This window comes from Mauremys mutica, chromosome 10 (assembly GCF_020497125.1).
Source record: "Mauremys mutica isolate MM-2020 ecotype Southern chromosome 10, ASM2049712v1, whole genome shotgun sequence".
NCBI classification, from domain to species: Eukaryota; Metazoa; Chordata; order Testudines; family Geoemydidae; genus Mauremys; species Mauremys mutica.
Genome location: NC_059081.1, coordinates 2,345,592 through 2,372,650, shown reverse-complemented (window position 1 = coordinate 2,372,650; position 27,059 = coordinate 2,345,592). Strand labels below are relative to the sequence as shown.

Genomic DNA, 27,059 nt, shown 5'->3' with positions numbered 1-27,059 from the left:
GGGCTGGGCGCTCCCGGGGCCGGGCTGCCCCCTCCGCCCGGCGCGGCTCGGTGCCCCGGGGCTCTGGCTGCCGGCGGCCGATCCCAATCGCTGCGCTCCCGGAATTGGCGCTCGCCATCCCGCCCCCCCCCCGCCCCGTCCCCTCGGGCTCCGGTTTCCTTGGCGGAGGCAGATGCTTTCGCAGCCCGGTCCCTCCCCCTCCGGAGCCGCCCGCGAGCCTGCCCCAGCCCCTGGCTCCGCGCCGCCCGCCCGCCCCAGCCCCGGAGCAGGCAGCGGGGACCGCGGGTGGCAGCTCGCTGCGCTCTACCTGCGCCCCGCCGGCCCAGGATGCTGCCCCCGTCCCGCACCCAGCTGGGGCTGTTCTTCATCCTGCTCTGCCCCGCCAACATCATCGGGCTCTGGTGGTGAGTAGCCGGGCCCCGGGGGTGCCCCCCGCCCCGGCCCCGCGGCCAAGGAGCGCTCACCTCCGGGGCGCGGGGGGAGACCGCGCCGGTGTCAATCCGGAGTCGGACCCGCGCGCCGGGACCCGGATCGGCGGAGGTTGCACACGGGGGCATCGGGTCAGGGACGTGCTTCGGGACTGGAGGGGGAAAGTCGGGGCAGCACATCCAGCTTTACAGCGGATTAAATCGTATCCTGCAAAATCGGAAGGGGGGGAGAGGAGCACATAAACCTGTGAAAAGCCGGGGGGGGGGATTGCCTCTCGCCCCATAGCCCCCGCTGGCACAGCAGCTGGGGCATTACTAGGCGTGGGGCGCTACAGACTATGGGCGGAGTTTGCCAGCGTTTATCCAGCGTTTTTTCATGAGTGTCCGGGCAGGTACTCGGGTGTTGGCGGAGTTACTCGGGGTTCACTCAGCTGGTGGGGGAGTTACTCGGGCGTTGCGGGAGTTACTCTGGTGTTGCGGGAGTTACTTGGGCATTAGGGGAGTTACTCGGGTGTTGGGGGGATTGCTCAGGGTTCACTCAGCTGGTGGGGGAGTTACTCAGGCGTTGAGGTAGTTACTCTGGTGTTGGGGCAGTTACTCGGGTGTTGCGGGAGTTACTCGGGTGTTGCGGCGGTTACTCGGGCATTAGGGGAGTTACGCGGGTGTTGGGGGGATTGCTCAGGGTTCACTCAGCTGGTGGGGGAGTTACTCGGGCGTTGAGGGAGTTACTCTGGTGTTGGGGCAGTTACTCGGGTGTTGGGGCAGTTACTCGGGTGTTGCGGCGGTTACTCGGGCATTAGGGGAGTTACGCGGGTGTTGAGGGGGGTTGCTCAGGGTTCACTCAGCTGGTGGGGGAGTTACTCGGGCGTTGAGGGAGTTACTCTGGTGTTGGGGCAGTTACTCGGGTGTTGCGGGAGTTACTCGGGTGTTGCGGCGGTTACTCGGGCATTAGGGGAGTTACGCGGGCGTTGAGGGGGGTTGCTCAGGGTTCACTCAGCCGGTGGGGGAGTTACTCGGGCATTAGGGGAGTTATGCGGGCGTTGGGGGGGTTGCTCAGGGTTCACTCAGCCGGCGGGGGAGCTCCTCAGGGTTTATACCGGTGGAGCTGGGGTGAGTCCACAGGCAGCTGGAGGCAATGGGCCAAGCAGGGTGTGAGTAACAGCTGTGCAAGGATTTCAGGGTTTGCCCCCCTGGATCGGTGCCTTTGCAAGCCTGGGGCCGTCACGGAGTCCCCTCCCTTCCCTGCCTGCTCCTGTCTTCCCTCCAATAAGTCCACTTTAATTAAAAGCCGGGGACTAGCATGAGGCGACCCCCCCCCCCGGAGCCCGCCCTTGGGCCGGAGCAGCAGGGACACCCCCCCATTTGTAATGGTGCCTGCATCAAAGGCGCAGCCTGCGAGGCGGGATCCTGGCGGGGGTGGGGGATTCGTGACAGGAGCTGCAGCCGGGACCCAGCCTTGGAAAGCCCGGGGATCTGTCGGAACATGAACTATTTCAATCTAGGAAGAATTTTGCCGAGCCCGTCTTTATCCGCTTTTAAGTGCTTGGATTCCAGCCCCCGCCGTGCAGCCCGGGCCATAATTCATGCTCGGAGGCGATTCATCTCCACATTGTCACACTCTCCTGACCCCGAACATAAAGCTCGCCTCCCCCCTCCCTCCCCTTGCCCTCCCAGCCCACCGCTGGGTCCCCTTCGCCAGGAGAGGGCAGGTTGCAGCCCAGACGGTGGCAGGAAAGTTTGGGAGAAACAGATCCTGGTTTAAAGCAGCAGAGCAGCACGGAAGGATCTGGCCCTTTACTCTGTAGCATTTCAGTAGGACCTACTGTATTTGTCTACCGGGGAAGGAGGCGCTCAAGGGACACATTGGAATTTTGCTGCAGGGGATGGTGTACGGGGCATACAGGTATTGGTGAGTATTTGTAAGGGCAGGGTGCACACAGATCCCAGGTATGCAACGGCAAACATTCATTTTCCTGGAGGCAGCCTCTCATGGTGACTGACAGATTTACCTTTTTTCCTCCTGGCTATTTCGCAGTCTGTTGCTTAACGCATTGCTCTATCGCTTGATCTCGGCTTACCCTTATCATCCTAGGCCTAGCAATGCTAGACTTCAGCAGAGCCCCTTGAGCTAGCGATGGCAAACACAAAGCACGCTGGTGCAGCCAGCTCTGGGGAGGCGCGCAGCAGCGTGGAACAGTATCGTCAGGCAGAGTATTTCGGATGGCCAGTGATAAGAAATCCTGAATGCCATCGAAACAGCATGAGGGATAAAGTAGACAGAGGGTGAACCGGTGGCCCCATTTAAATCAATGGGCATTTACCCAGACGATGATGACTCCAGCTGGAATTTGGCCAGGACATCAGACTTAGCGCCCATGTTACAGGGGCTTGGACGGTAGCAGGCTGTGGATTTTGTGTCTCATCTAAAAGATGGCTCGTATCATTGCAAGGGGTCACGGTGTGTGTGTTGGCAGTGCCGGCGCGGGGAGATTAGGGGAGATTGTAGATCAGGGTGAACGGTCAGCCAATGTTGTTTTTTCGTGGCTTTAAAAAAGAAAAAAGATTTTAATTTAAAAATTTAAAATAATTTTAAAAAGATTTAAAAATAATCCAACGGCAAACAACAAAACCCCTCAGCGTAGAGCCCCAAATCGAATCGACACTGATCCACGGCCCATCCCGGGTACTCACTCAGCACTGCAAGGGGAAATCCATGTGCAACGAACAGCAGTTGTGTGTGAGACCGGATGCTAGAATAAAACAATCCTCAGTGAGCGTACGTCAGTCTGGCCCTCCAGGGAAGAACCTGCCCCCCCATCGACACTCTGACCATGCTTAGATGAAGCTCAGGCTGAGGGGAGCTTTTCGTGCGACTTGTCCCACCACGATCACCCTCTCAGCCCCCGGGGCCCAGAGATCCAGACGCTGCTGCGGCGTCCCAGCTAAAACGTCCTTACTCCCCCCGCCGACCAGGAGACGGTCGCGGTTCCTGCTGTGGATCTCAGCCTGGACACTCAGAGGAACACCTGGGTTCTTCTCCTCGAATGGCTGTTGAGTTTCAAAGGGCCAGGTCTATACACAGGAGTGATCCTCCCGCACCCCCCACTCCGGACTCCAGCTTGAAGCCTGTGGCAGTCAGGTGATTAGTGCCCCGGAGGGCAGGTTCAGGCTTTGGCAGCGCATGTGCCGGGTGCGTGGCCACGGTGGTGTTCTTGGGGCTGAGTTTTATCCTCTGGACGGATTGATAGTGCTTTGTGGGAAGGCAGCGTGGTCCAGTGGGTGGAGCACTGGACTAGCCTGTGGCCTATTTCTGCCCCAGACCTGCGCGAGCCCCCGCCCCACTCGGTGTCTCTGTTTCTCCTTCCATCATTTCTCTGCCCGGGGTATTTACACTAGAATCCCTTCAGGGCGGTGACTGTCTGTCCAGCCCCTAGCACAGGGGCATTGATCTTGGCTGGCTACTGTGACCGTGGACAATGGTTTAGCCAGGCCAGAAAATGAAGGCCCCAGGGCTTTTCTCCCACTGCCAGGCGGCCTGCCCCACTCTCCCCTGGCTGATGAAACACAGGGGAAATGGGAGCATGTTTTAAAAAAAAGGGTCCCCCCTCCCAAGACACAGTTTGCTTTCAAGACAGTGGGAGAGGCCACCCAGTGAAATCAACATGGGCTGAGCCAGTCGGCAGACAGGAGCTGTCTATCTCGCTGCCTCCTGCTGTCACAATCCCGAGGTGCAGCGCCCCCCCGGCGTGAAGCGGTTTCCATCACAGACAGGGTTTGCGGTTTGGTTCGGCGGCTCTCAGAGCCCCCAGCAGCCCTGACTTGCAGCGGGATTTTACCGGGGCCAGCGAGCAGGCCTGGAACTGCACCGGAGCGACAGCAGAGACTGGTCCCCACCGTCTTTGAAAGGGGTGTTTTACCTTCGGTCCCATCCCGTGCCGGGTCTCATGGCCACAGCGCCGTCCCAGGGCCGTGCAGGAGGCGAGCGGTCGGGGCAGGTTTCTCCTGACAAAATGAAGCAAAGCACTCTGGGTAACTCCGACTAACTAGAACAGGCCCCCCGGCGAGGGGGCAGGCGGCGTGGGGAAAAGGTTCCCCTTGTTCCCCGGCTCACTTCCCCCCCCCTTCAATGGCGATTTCTTCTGGGCCCGCCAGAGCGGCAGCTCCCTGAACTCTGCAGGTCACAGAGAGGTCAGTCATGATGGGGTTAATTATAGGTGCTCCCAGGTGCGGGAGAAAGGGAGCGCCGGGGCCGGACTCGGGCTGCGCCGAATGATCTCAGGTACCAATGCTGGACAGTGAGCCCAGCAGGGAACCTTTCACGATCGGTAACATTTCAACCCCTCTGTCCCCCTGTCCTTGCTCACCCTGGCTGAATCCTCTCCTCCTGCCAACCAGCCCCTTCATCTCTCGCTCCCCCCCCCCCGCCCCCCCGGTTCTCTTTGGCCTGCTCCTTTACTGGCTGCACCACACACTGGACTGGATTCTGCGCCATCCCCCCAGGTGTAAACCCAAAGGCGCGACTTCAATCAGCGCGGGCGCTGCAGATCGGTGACCCCCCTGGAACATCCCCACTCCATCGCTGGGTCACCTGGACCATCGCACGCGTGCGAGGCTGCACTGGGTTCTGGAGATCACTAGGAAGGGCGGGGCGGGGCGGGGACCATGGGGAAAGTCACAAGACACGCGAACTTGGTTTTTCAGTAGCTCAGAAAAGGTTCAATTTGGGCTTAGGGCAGGACTTGGATCAGTTCTTATTTTATCCAAGCCCCTTTCTTTGGCCCATAATGTACATGTCAAATACCTGTGTTCATGTACACGCCTTCTACACGCTACCACAGTCACCTGTCTCAGATAAGGATCGATCCATTTGTTTCCCCTGCACACATTGCCCCAGCTCCCATATTTCTTCTCTCTCTCACACGCAGATTCTCCGCTTCCGAGCCCTGCAGACAGACAAACACAGGTGTACACAGAAGAGCTGCAACCCCCTAGTTAAAGCTGCCCCAAGTGTGCTTGGTCCAAATTCGGCTCTCGTTTACATGAGGATAAATCAGGACCAGGTCCACTGGAGTGAATTCTGATCTGGATCCAGAGCAACGCAACACCATCTGCACCCAGTTTAGAGTCACTCATAACTTTACAGCACTTTCAACCTCAGGCTCAGATTTCCCAGGCCTGCTCTTAGCCTGGGGGTGAAGTCCTGGGGAAATGTTGATTCTGAGAAAGAAACACACTTCCCATTGGATCCGAAAATCCTGGTGATCTGCTTTTAAACAGCTCTGCTCTTAGGAGTATTGTGTTCGGGCCTTCACTGTGCTGGGTGCTGCACAGCCCTGGAATAACAGCCGGGGCTCGCAGCAGGTTGGCTGGAGCTGAAATTGGTCTGGGGAAAAGCTTTGGAGTGTTGTGGTTCACTCGGGTTGTGATGTACAAGCGTGTGTTGAGAACTAGGCAGACAGCGCTTTTGCTGCTCCAAAAGAGGGCAGAGTTAAGGTTATACTCAGCAAGGTCAGCATTTCTTAGCTTCCATGCTAAGTGATGTCTTAGCAGAGCGCGGTGTGTGCCGTCTACCTGTGGCCATGACACAGCTACGAGACCCAACAGGGCCATGTGACAGGCTTTGCTACATCCTTTCCCAGTGGGTCATGCCCCTGGGACTCACCAACACTTTGCTCACTAATCCGTCTCCACTGGGACGACTTTCAACACACCCGGGCTCTGTGCAGCGGCGGATCTCGCCCTCACTACCTGGTGATCCGGCTGGGCTGGAAAGGGGGCTTCAGACCACTGGCAGAGGGACGTTCCTGGCTTCGCAGTGGGACGCAGTGGGCTTGCGTCTAGCCCTGCAAATCCCAAGCAAGATGGCCCAGCAGTCTAGCAAAGTGACTGTCGGCCCCTTCTGGAGGCACTGCGAAGCCCTGCACAGCTGGACTCCAGGCAGCTAAGGCGCCGTATTGATTCTCTGTATTCCAGTAGAGCCTGGAGCCCCCAGCCCAGGCCAAGCTGCCGTTGTGCTGGGTGCTGCACGGACCCGGGCCCAGAGAGCGGCCAGGCGAGACAGGCGAAGGGCGTGGGGAGAAAGGAAGGATTCTCCCCATTTCACAGGTCGGGAACCAAGGAGCAGAGTCCATGACATCTGCAGGGCCACGGGCAGACTGAGGCCTGGCGTGCCAGTCCGCTGCCTAAGCTGTGAGCCGAGCCGTCCTCTCTCCTGCAAGCGTCGGCGCCATTGTACACGGGCCTCCCTGTGAGTGGCATGGCCGGGCACCTCTCACCCGGCACGGGAGGTCACGGCCAGAAGGGTCCGTGCGGAGCCGCTCGCCTGACCTCCTGCACCCACTGGGGGTGTGCTAGTGTCGTGGGGGGCGGGGGGCTGGTAGATACAGACTCGCACTCACGCCAGCAGGTCCAGTTAAGAACGCCGCCATCGTCAAACCCACAGACCCGATACCACGGTGAGGGGCAACTTAATACAACCCCTCGATGGAGCCAGGCCAGCTGGGAGACCTCGCTACACACCCTTTCCCGAGGCAGGGCACAGCGGAGGAGGCGATCCCAGGCCGGCAGCCCCAGTTGGTGAATTCCACCTTGGCCGCACTAGCTAAGGGTTGGGAGGGTTGTCGCCGGGTCCTGGTGTCCAGCCGTTCTCCACACACAGTCCTGCTGGCAGCACCTGGACCCTAGAGGCACCCGGCCCCGAGCGTCCATCCTGCTGCGGGCTGCTGAGCTCGCAGGTTAGCATGCCGGGCGGCAGAGCGGGCGAGGGCGGATCAGCGCCGGAAGGAGGGGGATTCGAACGGGAACGGACGCAGCGTGATGCCCAGGGGGCAGGCGGGTGTGTTGTCCCTTTTCTTGGGTCCAGCCCATGACAAACCCCATGCCCTGTGCCCCCTGGACTAACGCTGCTCCCGGCTTATGCCAAGCTTCCGCACACGGAGCACGACCATCACCTTCGCCCTCTCCTCTGGACACGGCCCATCGGAGGCGCGAGATGTGTGTTGCCCAACCTGAGTCACCGGGCGACTCCCGGCCTCCGCTTCCTCACCCTCTGCTCCTTATTAGTCTCTTACCCTCCGCCTGGCATCGTCTCCTGTTCCCACACACGCTCGTCAGGGCGGGGCTGCTGGCCTGGCACGTGGGCTGTAGCGTGCCCAGCGCACGGGCGGGTGCTGAATAAATACCCAATGGAATTGCTGAGAAAGGGACCAGCCCCCCGGCCATCGTGCAGCCGAGCTCCCTGGGCTCAGCTCCTTTCACCTCTCCTCCGGAGGCAGCCGCTCCAAGCCCCGCTTGGCAGGAGCTGTGGGGTGACGGAGTGCCGAGTGGGGAGGATCGGGCGCCAGCCGGAGGCCCCGCAGAGCCCGGTACGGAGCGGCTCTGCACCCTCCTGTATCCATCTGAAAGGACAGGGGCAGACGGGAACCTGGCCAATCTGGGGCCAGCTAAGGACCCCAACTCTTGGGGAAAGTGGAGCCCCGCAACCCCGTTCATCTAGGAGGAGAGGAAGATTGTGATCATTGGCACATGGTTTGGGGACGAGCCTCGGGAGGATGGACTGTCACTGTCACCACGGGCTTCGGTATCCCCGTCGGCCAGCCGGGCACGAGGCAGGCAGCTCTCTGTCCTGTTACTCGCTTGCACGTGTCCTCCTGCTTTGCACGAGCAGCCAGGGTCCACGTGCACCATGCTCTCTCGGTGGCGTTTTCTGAGCGGGAGTCGGCGGAGAGCAGGAAAACAGACGGGATCAGAGAAGGGTCCATCCAGCCCCGTGCCCTGCCCCAGCCTCTTCAGAGCAACAGGCCCTCACCTGCCCCTTTCTGGAACAAACTGCCTGGGTGGGGGCGGGGGGCAGGTTCCTCCTAAGCCCATAAAATGGGAGACTCACGACTGACGCTGGAGGGACTGTCCCACTGGTCATCGGTTTTATCTCATCCGCGTTTGGATCTGCTCTTCAATCCCACTAAGCCCTTGGCTTCCCTGATAACCTGTGGAACTCACTGCCACTAGGTAAGCACCAGCGTGAAAATATCAACCCTTTTATCTACTTTGAATTTGGTGCCTCTCGCGTTTATTGCATGTTCCCTTGTTCTCTCAGGAGAGAGAGTGAATAGCAGCCCCTGATCTGCCTTTTCTAGCATCTAGAAGATGCATGTTCTAGTGGGTTTGAGCGGGTGAGCCTGTGATCCAGGACTCTGAGTTCTAGTCCTTGCTTAGGGTGAAGGTATTCTTCCCAGAGTGCTTAATCCATAGGATTAGGAGCCCATGACGTGCTGCGTGATTTTATTCAAATCACTAAAATTGCCCCGTGCCTCAGTTTCCCCCTCCATAGAATGGGGGCAATAATGCTCAAGCCACAGGGCTTAAGTGATGACTATTTGTGAAGAGCTTCAGGCGTCTCAGACGGAAGGCGCTATTGGCAGGAGCCGCTGGATTTTAGTCCAAGTGATGATTTGCCGTGGGATGAGTCACTGGCCACGTGACTTTGCAGCCAGTTGTGTAAGTGCACGCACGTGACCTGCAGTGAGCCATATTCCAGTTAGCTGCTTCCCCACAACTGCCTTGCGTGTAGAGAAATGCAGCTGACAGAGCGGTCCCTACGTTGAGGAGCACATGGGAGCGAGCCACAGCAATTCCAGAGGGCTCCTTGCAGGCCGACGGGGCTTCTGAACCGCCGGACGCAGCCCAGGGGACGGTCAAGCCAACCCAGCCTGCTGTGATGCCAGTTTGGGCTCCCCAGGCTCCTCCCCCATCTCAATGCAATTAGACACGTCGGCCACGCCCCCCTCTCCCCTCGGCCGGCGCTATGACCAGAGGGGGCGAGGAGACCCAGCAGGGGTCTGTGACGCCGGGCGCTGGCTGCAGTCTCGGCGCTGCCGGGGTGGAGGGTTCTCCAGGGAGCTGGGGCGGCAGGAGCAGAGGAGCCACCTTCAAGGGAGGAGGGCAAAGCGGAGGCCATCAGAGCCCCCTATGTGATGGGAGGGGACCCGATTGTCCCGGGTGGGCCCAGCTCCACCAGCGTCCCCATCACTCTGGCCTGGAACTCCAGGGACTTGTCTGTGGCACATCCCGGCCTGGCCAGGCCTCGCTGCTGCTTCTCCACAAGATGAGCCTGTGCAGTCCGGCCCCAGACATCTTTGGGTCCCCCCTTGGCTCCCTAGGAACTGCACCTGGTAGGGGCCCGGATCGCCTCCCTCCCCCAGCACTGCAGCTAACGGCCTTCCCCTTCAAACCCTTCCCTGGCTGCCCCATGCCCCCAGCCTCGCTCAGATATTCATCCGCTTCTCCACCACCCCCCCAGGCCTTGTCCCCGGTGGCCCCTCTCGCCAGACGCCTGCCTGAACGTGGCACCTCTCCCCTCGCCTAGACTCACGTCTGCCACGTGTCCACCAGCCGTTAGCCAGCTGCTCTTGCCACGGGTCGATTGTCCGCAGACCTGGCAGCAGCACCGACAGCGCCGGTTGCCTGCCACTTGCATTTTCAGACCCTGCCTCAGTTGCTTATCACTCTGCCAGATGTTACCGAGTCTGGCTGGGAGTTCTCCACGCTGGGCGTCTGCTTCCGGCTGAAATTTTGGGGAACGTTTTAGCAAGAAATGACTCAGCCGGTGCCAAGCACGAGATCAGAGGGTTAGACTAAGATTGCCCCATTTCACAGACAATTCTTGGAGCTGTTGGGTTGAGATGCGCTAACGCCTCCATGCTTTGGAGCGGGGGCTTGCAATTTGGTGCGGGTGGGGGCAGAGAATGTGCCTTGGTGTCAGAGATCTGCCTTTTGCCATCGTGGCGAAAATCCACCAACCTTTGGTCCAGACTTTGAAAAGAAACCTGTTTGCACATGCTCGGTAGAGACTTGTTAGCATTTGACAGCTAAATTCTCCGAAGAGTCCGTCTGCACTGAGCATGCTCCAGCCCCGTGGCTCCTACACCAGACCAGAGAGCCCAGGCACCGGCCCCACAGTGCGCCTGAGCACGCTCCAGCCCGGGCTGCAGGGCTGAGCAAGACTTTCCCTGCAATTGCTCCTCTCGGCCGCTGCGGTGCTGGGGCTCAGAGACGGTGCCGGCCGTGCAGAGCGGCGAGGGGCAGAGACAGGCTGCAGCGGGGTATGGGGGAGGGATAGCTCAGTGGGTCGAGCATTGGCCTGCTAAACCCAGGGGTGTGAGTTCAGTCCCTGAGGGGCCATTTAGGGATCTGGGGCAAAAATCTGCCTGGGGGTTGATCCTGCTTTGAGCAGGGGGTTGGACTAGATCCCTCCTGAGGTCCCCTCCAACCCTGCTAGTCTATGAGTCTGTGCTGGAGAAGGAGGCAGCCCCACTCAAACGCAGCAGGGACTTGGGCTGGGGTATAGGGTTGATTGGGCCAGGCAGCCCGGGCTAGGGAGAAACTGGGCATGATGGGGCTGAGCCGGCCGGGGCATTGGCTGGGGCAGGCTCCTGGGGCCGGTCATCTCGAGTTCCCAGCTCACGGCCTGTCTCGTCCCGCAGACGCACCAGCAGCCTGCGCTCTGGCCTGCCCTGGCTGTGGGCTTTGCAGCCTCGGCACCGTTCTTCTCCTGGCGGTTGTGTTGTGCAGTAGGGTGAGCCGGGCTAAGCAGATTGCAGGCCCCTCCCCTACTCTCTCTGCTCGTTCGTGAGCTGGCTGGGGCAGGGACCGTGTCTTCCCAGGCTGCCTACGGCGCAGCTGGGCAATGAATAAATATCTGTGTGTGTGCTTGTCAGGAGTGACCCCCCCAAGAGATCTGGCTGGATTAGGGGGAATTTAGCATTCACGAGAGACGTACCGCTCCCCACACAGCTCTGCCGGTGCCCCTGACCCGCAGCCCCTGCTAGCCCAGCCCTGGGCTCCCCCCACAGCTCTGCCAGTGCCCCTCACTCCCGACCCGCAGACCCTGCTAGCCCAGCCCCCCCCCCACCTGACAATGTACCAACTTCCTGACCTGCTGTAGCAATAGCGTCCAACACTCGGGAGTCCCTGAGCAGATATGGGGAAATAGTGCCCAGCTGCCGGGTGGTGGGCGATTTCTGCTGGGGATGAGGCTGGGACCCTCTGGCGCCAATTGTGACCAAAGTTGCGGTGGGAAGCCTGCACCCGAGCCGCGGGGCTAGTTCCTGAGCCGCGGGGCCACTTCCCAAGCCGCGGGGCTAGTTCCCGAGCCGCGGGGCTAGTTCCCGAGCCGCAGGGCCACTTCCCGAGCCGCGGGGCTAGTTACCGAGCCGTGGGGCCACTTCCCAAGCCGCGGGGCTAGTTACCGAGCCGTGGGGCTAGTTCCCGAGCCGCGGGGCTAGTTCCCGAGCCGCAGGGCTAGTTCCCGAGTCATGGGGCTAGTTCCCGAGCCGCGGGGCTAGTTCCCGAGCCGCGGGGCTAGTTCCCGAGCCGTGGGGCTGGTTCCCGAGCCGCAGGACTAGCCCCCTAACCTCCGGCAGCCCCTCGTCCCTTGATGGCCGAGATCCCCATGTGCTGAGCACAGCCGGGGCTTAGGAGCAGGGAGGATCAGTCTGTGTTTTGCAGCTCAGCCTGGAGCGTTGACCCCTCAGAACTCCCCGAGTGCCCGAACTCTTCCCATTGGCTTCAGCGGGCCCCTCGCTGGGCTGCCTCAGCAGCGGGATAGGAACCAGGAGGCGGCTCGGGTTAGCAGCCAGCTGTGCCTCAGTTTCCCCCTCTGTGCCAGGCATGACGATGCTTTCAGCGCCTTGGGTCATTGGCACAAGTTCCCAGGGGGCCTGGGGGATTCTCTGACCTTTATAACCCTGATGGGACGCGTGTCCAAGGGATCTGCTCCAGGAATGACTTTGGGGCAGTTCTGTGGCCGGTGTGGTACAGCCGGTCAGTCTAGATGATCACCAGGGTCCCTCTGGCCTGGGAATCTCAGGCTCTGTGCTGAACCAGTGACGGGGCCCAGGAACGGCAGGGAGTGGGGTCAGTCCTTCAAAGGGAAAAACGGGCCGATGACCATGTGCGGCGCAACACCAACATCCCCAGCTGCTTCCTGGCAGAGCCAAAACCCCAGGCAAAAACCAGCCGAGTTGCCGGATTTTGTTCCCCTCAATGCCCCCTGCAGGGCACGAGATCCACTTTCACGTCCCAGCCTGTGTTTGCGTTGCTGTGAGCTGTGACGCAGCTGCCGCCTTCTGCCCCAGAGGTAGCTGCATCTCCGCAGCGAGCGGAGGGGCTCCGGGGGTGATCAGTGCTCGGTAAGCGCCCAGGACAGAGAGGTCGCTCGGCAGCTTGTGCACAGCGACAGGAGCTAACGCTGGCGCTTCTGGTGAGTGAAGCAGGCGGGCAGGGCCCAAGCCAAGAACAGGAGCTGCAGCAGGGGGGCTCGGCAGGGCCTGGCGGGGCCGTTCCCCTGCTCCCGGGGCATCATCCCAGCCCCGCTCATTCCTGAGCGGGTTCCCTCACCGGGGCAGGGGGAGGAGTGGCTGAGAGGCGGGGGCGGGACACGGTAATTGCAGATCCCCCCGGGTTCGGAGGGGAACAAGCTCAGGCAGACCAGGCTGCGGCGGAGGAGCCCTCGCCAAAGCAGTAGCAGTTTGGCAGCATTTTTCTCACCCTCCTGCAAGCGCCCCCCCCCCCCCAAAGGAAAACAACTCGCTGGAGCCCAGCGAGATCCCCTTGCGAGAGGCAGGAGCCCAGCGGAAATGAACACTGCAGCACGGCTTATGCCGGGGCCGTCTGGGCAGCGGGAGGGAGGGCACGGCCTGAGGAGGGGGGGAAGGCAGGCAGTGGGGCAGCTGAGCAGAAGGGGGGCAGTCCTGGGCTCTGCACTAAGGGCCGGGGGGTAGGCAGGCCAGAGGCCCGAAGCCCCCAGCGCTTGCTGGGCCGTGTGTTTCCCGGCCCCTCCGGCCCAGCAGGCCGGGGTGAGCTGCAGTTCGGCATTTGATCCAACGGCCCTCGGGCTTGTTCCTCATTTTTCGCTGAGTACAAAGAGTCGTCGCTTAATGAAAGTCCGGCCCCCCGGCTCCGCCAGCCACGCCTCAGAGAGACCCTGCCAATCCCCAGAGTAGCTGACCCCCGCGCCCCCCGGCACTCTCTGGAGCGGTGCAGCTCTGGGCCCGCGGCCCGGAGAGGAACGGGAAGGAGCAGGTTGTGGGTCTAGTGCAGAGTCAGGGGACGGGGTCCTGGTCCGGGCTCAGAAGCCACAGGCCGAGGGTGGTACACGATAGGGCAGACCTGAGGGCCTCACTCGCCCTCTGTGTGCCTCAGTTTCCCCGTCTGGAAGCCCTGGGCTGTGATACCCTTGCCCCGTGTTGGGGAGCTGGGGTCACTGTGAGAGAGGCTGGGAGCGCGTTGTGATCCTTGGAGAAGGCAGGGTACCGCAAGCGGGTCTGTCCGCACGCTGCTGCGCTCTGCTGGATGGAATCAGAACGGCGCCACCGTGGGTCATGGGCCCTGCGCACGGGGAGTCGCTAATGCAGGAGAGACGCTCATACAAGACACTAGTCCTCAACGGCAGCTGCCCGGGTTCTATAACCCAAGAACTAACCTCTAGCCCTCGTCCTGCCCGGGCACCCCGTGGAGGAGTCAGGGTGAACCACGTCGCCCTCCCACAGGCCTGTACAGCACTGGTGAGAGGCAGCGGCCACACTCCACCCCAGAGGTGGCTGCATTTTACTGAGCGCAGGAGTGACGGTTGGTTTGTGGAGCACATTGGGGGTCTTTGGATCCCTAGCGAGGGAAGAGCAGCCCTGCCTTTGGCAGTTAAAGGAGCTAGAGATGTATAGACATTGGCCAGACCCCACCCCGGGGGACTCAGCAGGTTCTTACCTCTCTGGCGCTGGGTGGGGCCATGCCTCAGTTTCCCTGCTGGGCCCCTGGTCTGCAAGTTTGTGCCTCAGTCCTCCAGCCAGAGGGCAGCTGCTCCCCTTCCAGGGCAAGGAGACACTCTTCGAGTGTCCCCCCCCACAGCATTCACCCCACTGAGGCGGGCATCCCGCAGACATCCCCTCCCGGCCCCATCCCCATCCCCGGGGCCCCCCTCTGCGCCAGCCCTCACCCACCATGTCATGGCCACAGCCGCCCCCCAGCCGGTGCTACCCACCAGGGCAGGTCTAAACCTGCCCCCTGCCCCAGGGGTGCCCCAGGGCTCCCTGACCCACCCCAGCTGGCCCTGGGCCAGGCCGTACTCCCAGTCTCGGCTTGTGCCTGCTCTTGCCTGGGCAGACCAAGGAGGTTGCATTAGGTAGCTCTGCAGTCACCTGCTCCCCTGGACCCTGCCGCCCATCAGTCCCTGCGGACTACATCCCCCACAATGCCCTTGTTCTGGGCCCTGGCCTCTGGGCTCCCTTAAAGGGGCCCTGTAGACAGGGGCGGCTCCAGGCCCCAGCACGCCAAGCGCGTGCCTGGGGTGGCAAGCCACGGGGGGCGCTCTGCCGGTCGCCGCGAGGGCAGCAGGCAGGTTGCCTTTGGTGGCTGCCTGCAGAGGGTCCGCCGGTCCCGCGGCTTTGGTGGACCTCCCGCAGGCTGCCGCCGAATCCGCGGGGCCGGGGACCTCCCGCAGGCTGCCGCCGAATCCGCGGGGCCGGGGACCTCCCGCAGGCTGCCGCCGAATCCGCGGGGCCGGGGACCTCCCGCAGGCTGCCGCCGAATCCGCGGGGCCGGGGACCTCCCGCAGGCTGCTGCCGAATCCGCGGGGCCGGGGACCTCCCGCAGGCTGCTGCCGTGCTTGGGGCAGCAAAATCCCTAGAGCCGCCCCTACCTGTAGACCCGGCTGGAGGGGTCGAACTGACAGTAGAGGGGTGGGGGTGGGGGAGCAGATGCAAGGACAAATGCAGCCTGAGAAGGCGAGAGACCGAACCTGTGCCACTGTCTTCCCCAGGGATGGGGCAGGAGCCGTCAGCCCAGGCCTGGCCATAGCCCCGGGGAGGGCCAGCCCTGCCCTGGCTCTGGGGACCCCCACGGCCTTTTCTCTCTCCCAGGCTGAGGGATCGTTCCGTGCACCGGTCCCTGCCGGCGGGGCGGGGGCTGAGCCGGCTCAGGACTCCAAGTCCAGCTTGCCTAGGGAAGAAAAGGGGGAAACTGTGGGGGCTGTGAAGCCAGAGCCCACTGGGCCACAGTGTGATGCTTATGGGGCATTGGCTTGGCCACAGGTGGGCACAGAGACCTGGGGGGCAGAGAGATGGGAGGTGGAATCCTGGGTCGTCTATAGCCGGGCGTCCTTGTCTTCTCCACCTTGCGGCCTCCCGCCTGGGTGGGTCATGAGTGAGGATCGAACCTGGGACCTCTCCAGCTAAGAGCAGGAGTTTCTAGTGCCTGCGCTGAAAGGATAGTGAGAGCAGGAACACAGAGCAGCCATGGGGTGGGGGTATGAATGAGGGTCACCCCTCCCCTCCCCTCCCCACTGACCCCCGGCCCCTCCTGGGATAGATACAGGCTGGGCAGAGCTTGGTTTGTATTTCTGTAGTTTCAATGGGTGATATCGATATTTATTTTTAATTGATTCAAACTGGCACAGCTGCAGGACGTTACGGAGGGTCAGACACCGCCGGGAGGGGCGGGGGCGGGGGGTAAGGAGGGGAGCCAGACCAGAATTAGTTAATGGCAGTAGATGGTGAAGCCTTGTTCTGGTGAATTTCAAGTGCTACCGGCGGGTTGTGTGAACTTGACGTTTACCGACATTCACCCCTAAAAATCGAATCCTTCCCGACCCGGTTATACCGTTGGCAGAGTCTCCTGCTCTGCACTCTGGACACAGAGCAGGGAGGCCTGGACGGGTTTGCGGGGCCGCGCTCAGGGCCTGGGAAGGAGCGGAGAGCAGAGGGCTGGGGCAGGCAGTCGGGGGTCCCCCCGTGCCCGTCTCCATGTCGGACCCCGGGCTGCTGCTTGGTGTGAACGGGCACCATGATTCCAAGCTGCCACACCTGGCTTATTCCACCCACCCCCACCCCGAAGAGCCTCCTGTCCTGACCCTCAGAGGAGGCGAATCAATAATAAATGGTCCCTGAGTCCCCCGCCTCGGGCAGCCATGGTACCAGGAGCCGGATCCCTCCCGCTCACACACCCCCGGGCTGCAGCATCCCTTGACCTTGTCGCTGGAGGCGATGCTGGGGCATCGGGAGGCTAGCCTGGGAGTGGGGAGGAACTTGGAGAGCAGCCAGAGGGCTTCCCGGGGCTTTATCGTCAGGCAAGGTCATTCAGCTCTTCTCCCACAAGGTAAACAGAGAACAGCCCCGGCTGCAAAAGCGCCTCCCTCCCCCGGGGAGGAGACCTTCCAGGAATGTGCAGCACGCTGCAGCCCGCCCTGGGCACTGCCACCCTGGGCCGGGGCTGAGACGCCGTGGAATCAAGGGCCGGGAGGTAGAAGTGCCCGCCCCTGGCACGTTGTATTAGCACCTTGGTGCCTGTGCACACCCGGTGAGACACAGCCCCTGCCCCGAAGAGCTCATGAGCTAAATAAAGCAGGCAGGCAGAGAGTGGGAGGGGAAACTGAGGCACAGAGTGGGGCCAGGACTTGCCACAGGCAGAGCGGGGACTTTTGCTGATACTCAGACTGGTACAGTAGCCGCTGAGCCAGGCTGCCATGTCGCATGCCCTGCTTGCTGCTTTGCCCTGGCAAAGGGCCTGGCAGGCAGCGTGTCTGAGCACGCGGGCCGGCACAGCTCTGCCAAGAGAGGCGGGGCCAGCTGCGGGTCTCAGCAATGCTGGTGTAAATCCAGGGCACTGCTAGGAATGAGTCTTGATCCGTGATCCAGTCACAGTCGTGCCAGGTGCTGTCTGGAGCCAGAACAAGGAGAACTGCGCTGCAGTGACTCCGGAGTGTCACAGTGAGAACAGGATCAGGCCCTCGCCAGCTGCTTTCCTCTTGGGATCGTGGGGAAAGCCGAGGCAGAGTCATTCCTGGTGTAACGCGGTGTGACCTGGGAGGATTGAATCATAGACTCAGACTGTAAGGTCAGAAGGGACCATTATGATCATCTAGTCTGACCTCCTGCACAACGCAGGCCACAGAATCTCACCCACCCACTCCTGTATCAAACCTGTGTCTGAGCCATTGAAGTCCTCAAATCGTGGTTTAAAGACCTCAAGGTGCAGAGAATCCTCCAGCAAGTGACCCCTGCCCCACGCTGCAGAGGAAGGCGAAAAACCTTCAGGGCCTCTGCCAATCTGCCCCGGGGGAAAATTCCTTCCTGACCCCAAATGTGGCCATCAGCTAAACCCTGAGCATGTGGGCAAGACTCACCAGCCAGCACCCAGGAAAGAATTCTCTGTAGTAGCTCAGATCCCACCCCACCTAACACCCCATCACAGACCACTGGGCATATTTACCTGCTGATAATCAAAGATCAATTGCCAAAATTCGGCTATCCCATCATACCATCCCCTCCATAAAGTTATCAAGCTTAGTCTTAAGCCAGATATGTCTTTTGCCCCCACTGCTCCCCTTGGAAGGCTGTTCCAGAACTTCACTCCTCTGATGGTTAGAAACCTTCGTCTAATTTCAAGTCTAAACTTCCTGATGGCCAGTTTGTTCTTGTGTCCACATTGGTACTGAGCTTAAATAATTCCTCTGCCTCCCTGGTATTTATTTATCCCTCTGATATATTTATAAAGAGCAATCATATCCCCCCTCAACCTTCTTTTGGTTAGGCTAAACAAGCCAAGCTCTTTGAGTCTCCTTTCATAAGGCAGGTTTTCCATTCCTCGGATCATCCTAGTAGCCCTTCTCTGTACCTGTTCCAGTTTGAATTCATCCTTCTTGAACATGGGAGACCAGAACTGCACACAGGATTCCAGATGAGGTCTCACCAGTGCCTTGTATAACGGTACTAACACCTCCTTATCTTTACTGGAAATGCCTCGCCTGATGCATCCCAAGATCCCATTAGCTTTTTTCACGGCCATATCATATTGGCGGCTTATAGTCATCCTGTGATCAACCAATACTCCGAGGTCCTGCTCCTCCTCTGTTACTTCCAACTGATGTGTCCCCAGCTTATAACCAAAATTCTTGTTATTAATCCCTAAATGCACGACCTTGCCCTTTTCACTATTAAATTTCATCCTATTACTATTACTCCAGTTTACAAGGTCATCCAGATCTTCCTGTATGATATCCCGGTCCTTCTCTGTGCTGGCAATACCTCCCAGCTTTGTGTCATCCGCAAACTTTATTAGCACATTCCCACTTTGTGTGCCAAGGTCAGTAATAAAAAGATTAAATAAGATTGGTCCCAAAACCGATCCCTGAGGAACTCCACTAGTAACCTCCCTCCAGCCTGACAATTCACCTGTCAGTACGACCCGTTGTCATCTCCCCTTTAACCAGTTCCTTATCCACCTTTTAATTTTCATATTGATCCCCATCTTTTCCAATTTAACTAATAATTCCCCATGTGGAACCGTATCAAATGCCTTATTGAAATCGAGGTAAATTAGATCCACTGCGTTTCCTTTGTCTAAATAATCTCGGATCACTTTTTTTCCCTTTCTTAAAGATAGGAACTATGTGAGCAATTCTCCAGTCGTACGGTACAGCCCCTGAGTTTACTGATTCATTAAAAATTCTTGCTAATGGGCTTGCAATTTCATGTGCCAGTTCCTTTAATATTCTCGGATGAAGATTATCTGATTCCCCTGATTTCGTCCCATTAAGCTGTTCGAGTTTGGCTTCTACCTCGGAAGTGGTAATATCCACCTCCATATCCTCATTCCCATTTGTCATCCTACCATTATCCCTAAGCTCCTCATTAAAGACTGAGGCAAAGTATTTGTTTAGATATTGGGCCATGCCTAGATTATCCTTAACCTCCACTCCATCCTCAGTGTTTAATGGTCCCACTTCTTCTTTCTTTGTTTTCTTCTTATTTATCTGGCTATAGAACCTTTTACTATTGGTTTTAATTCCTTTGCAAGGTCCAACTCTACATGGCTTTTAGCCTTTCTCACTTTATCCCTACATGTTCTGACCTCAATAAGGCAGCTTTCCTTGCTAATCCCTCCCATCTCCCACTCCCTGTAGGCTTTCTGCTTTTTCATAGGGCTTGGCTACACTTACAAATTTGCAGCTCTGCAGCAGGGTGTGAAAACACACCCTCTCCAGCGCTGCAAATTGTGGCGCTGCAAAGCGCCAGTGTGGTCAAAGCCAGAGCGCTGGGAGCGCGGCTCCCAGCGCTGTCCGTTATTCCCCACAGGGAGGTGGAGTACGGACAGCGCTGGGAGAGCTCTCTCCCAGCGCTGGCGCATTGACTACACTTAGCGCTTCAAAGCGCTGCTGCGGCAGCGCTGCCACGGCAGCGCTTTGAAGTGCTAAGTGTAGCCACAGCCTTAGTCACCTCTCTGAGACGCTTGCTCATCCAGCTTGGCCTACAACTCCTGCCTATGATTTTTCGCCCCTTTCTTGGGCTGCAGGCTTCTGATAGTTTCTGCAACTTTGACTTGAAGTAATTCCAGGCCTCCTCCATCTTTAGATCCACAAGTTCTTCAGTCCAATCCACTTCCCTAACTAAGAGCTCCCGGGGTTACAATGGCCATGCAATAGTCGCTGATATTTCTAGTGCATCTGTCACTCCTCCCCGCATCTACTCGACCCGCTAACAGGGAGAAACACCTCAGCATCTGCCTCCACTCACCTCACCCACCAAAGAAAGGCAACCACCTCTGGGGTGGAGTCCGGCAGCTGGTCAGCTGTGCAGAGACACTACACAGGAGCATAGGGCAGGAGTGGCAGAGGGATTCAGCGGCCAGCTGACCCTGCAGGACAGGGGCAGATTACAAATCAGCGAGTGATTTTATCTCGCTTACCCCAGGGCTCTGCTCTCAGCCCGGTGCCCCCTAGCGCTATGCTGGGGCCCTGGCGTCAGCCTGAGCCAGAGAGGAGAGCGCCCCCTACTGCCTCCCGCCCTGCACTCTCTGGAGCTGCCTCCCGCCCCGAGTTCTGGCACTGGAGTGAGCTGCTCAGAGGCAGGGCCCTCCTTCGCCCCCTGCGTCTCTCGGGGCCCGTTCCGGAGCTGAGCTGGACTCGGGGGCCAGGGGATGGGCCACTCCTGCCTTTGGCACAGCAGGCTGGGAGGGGCCGCCGAGGGACCTGGCAGGGCTGGGCTCCCAGCCCCTGTCCGGCAGCTCCCCCAGTGCATCGAGAATTGCCCCGGAGGCTCCATCCCATCCTGGGCACCTGGGCACCTGGGTGCCAGGCTCCCTGGAGAGACCCTCAGCTCCGCCTCCCCTTCTCCCCAGTGAGCCCAGCGCCTGGAGGGGAGCAGCTGCCCCAAGGGAGAGACGGGAGCTGGCTGACGTGCCCTCCCTTGCCATCACCCCCCCTGCCTCAGTCGAGGGGGCTCAGGGTCCCGCTGGGCTCGTGGCTGCCTGCGGGTACCCAAATGGCACCAGTAGCGCCCGCCGTCGCTGGGGGAGGAGGTGGCTGTCCTCGCTGTCCCATGAGGCCCTGGCCGTGTGCTGTGGGAGAAGAGGGCTCAGGGGGTGGCTCGGGGAGGGGGCGCCCAGCACAGACAGCCCCATGGCAAGGGGCACAGAGACGATGCAGACGGGCGGCGGGGCTGGCGGGTGACATGGTACGAGCCAAGAGCGGGCCCCCTGGGCAGGGCCTCGGAGGGGAGGGCAGGCTGGGGGGGAGGGGGTGCCCCACACAAGGGCATCAGGCACAGGGCCTGCGCCAGCCAGCTGGGAGCCAGTCCCCGGTGCCCCACCCGCGGTCGGGGTCCCCGGTGCCCCAGCTGCTGCAGCGCTGGCTTCCTCCACTCTCTCCTTTCTCCAGGGCAGTGGGCAGCCCCCTGCTCATGGACCCCAACAGCATCTGCCGGAAGAGCAAGCGCCTGGCGGGGAAGCAGGCGGAGCTGTGCCAGACGGAGCCCGACATCGTCCAGGAGGTGGCCAAGGGCGCCAAGCTGGGCGTGCGGGAGTGCCAGTACCAGTTCCGCTTCCGCCGCTGGAACTGCACCAGCCACAGCAAGTACTTCGGCAAGATCCTGCAGCAGGGTAAGGCCGGCGGGGCCAAGCGATCCCTGGGGCCAGGCTCCCCCCGGAACCCTGAATACAGCTGGAAACTCCCTCTGCCCCGTGCTATTGGGGGAGGGGCTGCCCGGCGCCTAGAGATGGGGGGCTGGGGAATCGGGGGAGGGCTGAGCCTCACGGCGGAGAGGGAAGTGGGGCCCCACCTGTCCGGAGGCTATCAGAGGGGGTTGTGTGCGTGGGGCACGGATCAGCCTGCACAGCGGTGTCGGGGAAGCCCACCAGGGTCCTGCCCTCAGGCCGGGGCCGATCCCGGCTCCTCACCTGAGGAGGGCTCCCCGAAGCGGGGGAGGCTGGCTGGTTTGGAGCAATACGGACCCTAGCCTGGCCTCCTAGGCTGCTCCCGTCACCTCCTCTCCCGGGGTCAGGGCAGCCCCTGCTCAGCCAGGCAGAGTGTCTCTGCACAGCTAATCAGCTGCCGGAATCCACCCCAGAGGTGGTTGCCTGTCCTTGGTGGGTGAGGTGAGTTGCTGCCGTGTTTCTACCCCCTCCAGTGGGCGGGTGCTAAGGCTGCTGCCCCCCAGGAGGACAGCGAGGCCCCTGCCTTCTGCTCAAAGCCCTGCCAGAGCCGGGAAGAAGCTGCCGAAGCCCATCCCCGCAGCACGGCCGGCCGAGGGGGATTAACCGACCTCCCTGCGCCCGCTCCCCTGGGTGAGAGCCAGGCCGCAGCGCAGGCCCCCGGGGGCGCAGCAGGGCCGAAGGTTTACTGCCGGGACATGTCTTCCCGTGTTGTAATGAACCAATTACCTGTGCTCCCAGCCACCGTGGGCTTAATAAAGCTCAAGAATGCCTCCGCGTCTGGCAGTGATTTACTGCGCCCCGAGGAGACGTCCCCCCCCCACGCCACTCCCTGCATGCGCCTGCGCCGAGGGCACCGGGGGCGGGGGAGGCTTGCAAATAGCTGGCACGCAGCCTACGGGAGAGGGGCACGGGGGCAGAGGGGGCTGGCAGGGGGCCGGGGGGATCTGCCCTGGGGAGGGGGCACTGGGATGGGCAGTGGGGGTCAGGGACGTAGTTTCACTCCTGCCATTGGCTGGTGCCTGGCCCAGCTGTAGCCAAGTCTGCCCCCCCAGCCCTTCGCCCCCATAGTCCAGGTGTCATGTAGGGCGCAGCACGGGCGGTGCTCCCCAGAAGGCACCGGATGGCAGGACCTGGGGGGTGCTCGCCCCCTGCCATGCTGTGCTGACCTGGCCCAGTAGGGCCTGGTTGTCCTTCTGGGTGTGTGTCAGGCTTGTCCAAGCACATGTGGGACTCCCCCCAGGCCATCCTAGGTGACACCAGAACCCCCAACCTGTGCCCAGCTGGGGGGGTCACAAGGGGATTTAGTGCCCCCTGGCTGCAGCTCAGCAGTTGCCCACACTGGCCATACTGCCAGGAACTAGCAGATGTGCAGGTGCATGTCCAGCCACTGCCCTCTACTGGTGGGACTCAGTGCTTCCATTGTGTGTCATAAGCCCTGTAGTGCTACAAGCTAATGGGGATTCTCCTTTAGCTGCAGTAGTTTGGGTCACTTGGGTTTTATGGACAGACTCTTGTTAACTCGACTGGGTGCTGGCCCAGGCAGGGCGGTGTTCCCTGCTGTCTCTGAGAATGCCCCGAGGGTCTTGGGGGCACCACAGTGACACCCTGGGCCGCAATGGAGATGCCATGTCCCAGAACACAGTGCAGCTGGTCTGCCTGGATCAACATGGAGCATTGCATGCTGGGAGCTGTCACCTTCATGGGCTGCAGCAGCACGTCTGGGCCACCCCACCTAGCCAACAGCCAGCCCGTCCCCACTGCCTGGTGCGCCCAATGAGACGCCCGCCTTCCCTTTGAGCTCTGGCTGCTGCAAAGGGGCTGGGGCATCCTGCATGTGTTTGGAGCGGCTCCCTGCCCTGGGGGCCAGCACCCAGGGGGCTCAGGCGATGCCCATTCCCACCCGCCCTGCGGCCAGTACGTTCTCCGAGGGAGGCGTGCGCTGTCCCAGGGTACAGGAAAGACCCGGCCCACGGGCGTCAAGGCGCTAAACGGGCCAGTGACCCCACTTCGTAAGGCCAGGCCGGCTCTGGTTCTGACTTGACGTGATGAACGCTTGGCTCGGACAGCCGCTGTCTGCACCACACGGCCTCACCTGGCCACAGCCCCGAGCCAGCAGCCCTCCCCTCCCGTGGGCTCTTTTAGGAAGCAGTGAGGGGCAGCGGCTTGTGCTGTGACCCCCACGCCAGCCCTGCGGGGACCGTGGATCTGCCTTAGGACAGGGAACAGAAGGAGGAACCCAGCCTGCTCTCCTGCCCTGCCATGGTCTCCCAAGGGGAGAGGTGGGAGCCGAGTCCCACACACCTGGAATGGGGTTCTCCCATTGGTAGGACCATGGATCTGCAGCTCTGGGGACTGTGGTGATGCCAAGGAACTACCCCGGAGGACGGGGAACGTCCCAGCTCAGAAGGATGAGAAATGCCGGCTCGGGACTCCTGGATTGGCTGAGCTCCCCCACGACTCCTGCATCCAGCCCCGGGCGGCCGGTGGAGCTAGTGCCGAGCGTTAGAGAGACAGCCAGTGTTGATGGAACGCCGTCAAGCCCTGGAGAACCCAGCCCAGGCGGGGGCCAGGGGGTCCAATGGGAAACTCCTGTCCCCGTTAAACATCTACTCTGAGTCGCTCTAGCATCAGCTGCTGGGTCTCCTTAGCCCGTCATCTGCTAGATCAAAGCACCAGCAGCTGCCAGAGATCGGGCAGGTCCTTCTGAACGCCGATCAGTCGCCGCTCCGCCTTCTCCTGGACACCTCGCCAGGTGGAGCCGGCGCAGCTCTCGGTCTCGGGCCTCCGGGGTGCCCTTTCCCGAGCCCTTTCCCATGCGGCGCCCCTCAAGGTGGGTCCTGGGCTGGCTGATGTCGCACATCGAGGTGACACCGGCTCCGAGATGCCTTCCCTACGTGCACGGCTGAAGCTCACGCTCGCCCTTCTGGATGCAGAGCGCGCCGCGGGGAGCTCAGCAGGACGCCTGGGTCCTGTGCAGAGTCGCTGCACTGAGGGGCCCGCCCCACGCCGGAGCTAGGTTCTATGTTAGCAGGCGCAGGACCGGCCCTTTGGCCATATGAGACGGCACAGCAGAGACGGAACAGCTTGGTATCTGGAAACCAGTGAGGGGGGATCCCCTGCTTTGAGAACAGCAGAGTCTGGGGGGTCTGATCTTCTTGGGCGACTGCTGCTGGGTGCTCTGTGCCCAGATGCCACAGTGACAGGCCCACTGCAAATGCATCCGCTAGGCAGGTCAACTCCGTCGCCACATCCTCTCCCCTGGCTCCCACCACCCCACGCCGCCGGCCTGCGCCTGCCACAGCAGTGACCCTCCTTGCCTGCTCTCTTGTCTCTGAGCACGTCATCTTTAGCGCCGGGCTGGTCTCTCCCTGGGCATCTGGGCAGCGCCCAACCTGCCGGGGGCAGTTATCCTGAGCAGGGACCCAGACCCCCCTGCAGTGCCCCCTGCTGCCAGGCTCCACAGCCCCGCCGGGGCCAGGCATTGGGTTCCAACGTGGGCTGCAAGGGAGCCCCAGGGCGGGGGGAGGGCTGGGGGCCCTGCCGAGCGCTGGATGGGCCCCAGACCCTGCGGTAAGAGCTGCAGCGCCGGAGCCGCGGCCGACGGGGTGACGCTGCTCGAATCGTTCGCTGGGGCTGCCGGAGCAGGTCCGGGCAGGGGAAGGATGCTTGGAATTCGTGTCCCGGAGCAGAGACGGGGAGAACACGCTCATAAGAAAGAATCCTGCAGGGCGGAGGCTGGTGCTGGGAGAGTGTGTGGAGGGGTGTGAGTGCCCCAGCGTCACCCCACGGGGAGGCACCGGGCAGGGCAGCCTGTCACGTGCCCCAGGATGGGGAGATGGGCCCCAGTGGGGCCTCCCCAGCTCCGTCACCTCCCAGCCAGCCCCCACTTGGACTCTCAGACTTAGCAGCTCTGGGGCAGGGGGGGATCTCCTGGCGCCCTCTGAGGGCTCAGAGCCGCCATTGACATGGCGCTGACAGGGAGACAGGTTACCGTGGTGAGCTACTTGCCTCTGCCCTCTACTGGCTGCAGTCAGACCAGCTCAGCTGTGGGTCAAAGGCCCTTTACTGCTCGTAACTAATGGGGAGTCGCCTTTAGCTCCAGGTGGGGACCCATGCTTTTGGGGGCTCAGGGAGCTGGGGCAGGAGAGCAAGAGATGCGTTGATTCCTGCGGTTGAGGTGCTGCGCAAGGGGACGGCCTCTGGCGACTCCGATCTCTGCCCCCCCTCGTTGGTTCCAGGAGGTGCCCCTGGGGTGGGGGATGGGGTGAACCCTCCTCGGAGGGACTGGGGGGGGCGGTGCTGGGAGAGTGAAGGGAACCTGGCCAGGCTGGACAAGCTGCAGTGTCCTCCCTGCTGCCAGCCTGTCTCAGAGCGTTAAGCGCAACCCGCCCCCCAGCCCCAAGCCCCTGTCCCCGCCTGCCCCACAGACCCCCCCCCCGAGGTCCGAGTGTGACCAGTGAGCCCCCGTGCAGAACATGGCGGGGGTGTTACATTCTCCAAGCCCCTTTCTCCCAGCAGAGCCTTCTGCAAACCAGGCACAGGGACCCGCCCCCGGTGACAGGAGACAAACAGCCACCTCTGGGGTGGGACAGGGTACCCGATGAACAGCCCGCGGAGCCTGGGGCAGGAAGGGGAGATGCCAGGGCAGGGGTGGGAGGGTTAGAGTGGCATTGCCCGAGCCGGGAGGTGTGGTCACGCCCCAGCCCCTGGGAAAATCCCCCCCCAGGGGTCCCCCCCCAGCCAGTGCCCCCTGCAGCACAGCACCCCCTAGCGTTGCTGGCCAGCAGGTTGCCCCCATGGCCCTGGGGGCCATCGGCTGATGCTGCTTCCTCCCCCGCAGATATCCGGGAGACGGCCTTCGTCTACGCCATCACCGCGGCCGGCGTGAGCCACGCCGTCACCCAGGCCTGCAGCATGGGCGAGCTGCTGCAGTGCAGCTGCGAGGTGACGCGGAGCCGGGCGCCCCCGCTGCCCACGGCCGGCCCGGGCACCGAGGGCTCCGCCTGGGAGTGGGGCGGCTGCGGGGACGACGTGGACTTCGGCTACGAGAAGTCCCGGCAGTTCATGGACGCCAAGCGGAAGAAGGGCAAGAGCGACATCCGCACCCTCATCGACCTGCACAACAACGAGGCCGGGCGCCTGGTAATGCCCGGCCAGGCCCCCCTCCCCCGTCCTCCCCACCCGATGGGCAGGGCACCTGCCAGCCACACTCCCCCCCGCCCTGTCACCGCTGGGCCGGCCCCCCTCCCCCGTCCTCCGTACCCGATGGGCAGGGCACCTGCCAGCCACACTCCCCCCCCGCCCTGCCACCGCTGGGCCGGCCTGGCCCCCCTCCACCATCCTCCCCACCCGATGGGCAGGGCACCTGCCAACCACACTCCCCCCCGCCCTGCCACCGCTGGGCCGGCCTGGCCCCCCTCCACCATCCTCCCCACCCGATGGGCAGGGCAACTGCCAACCACACTCCCCCCCTGCCCTGCCACCGCTGGGCCGGCCCCCCTCCCCCGTCCTCCCCACCCGATGGGCAGGGCACCTGCCAGCCACACTCCCCCCCGCCCTGCCACCGCTGGGCCGGCCCCCCTCCCCCGTCCTCCCCACCCGATGGGCAGGGCACCTGCCAGCCACACTCCCCCCCGCCCTGCCACCGCTGGG

At 61.7% G+C, this 27,059-nt stretch overlaps 1 protein-coding gene across 1 annotated transcript in view; it reads left to right on the top strand.

The window, feature by feature from the left end:
* The first annotated feature begins 235 nt into the window (after positions 1-235).
* WNT6 (Wnt family member 6) overlaps positions 236-27,059 on the top strand; it is a 28,973-nt gene continuing 2,149 nt past the window's right edge. The window contains exons 1-3 of the mRNA XM_045031628.1: positions 236-404; positions 21,133-21,353; positions 26,248-26,549. Coding sequence (XP_044887563.1) covers positions 328-404; positions 21,133-21,353; positions 26,248-26,549 — 600 coding nt within the window. The 5' untranslated portion in view covers positions 236-327. The remainder of the gene's footprint in view (positions 405-21,132; positions 21,354-26,247; positions 26,550-27,059) is intronic.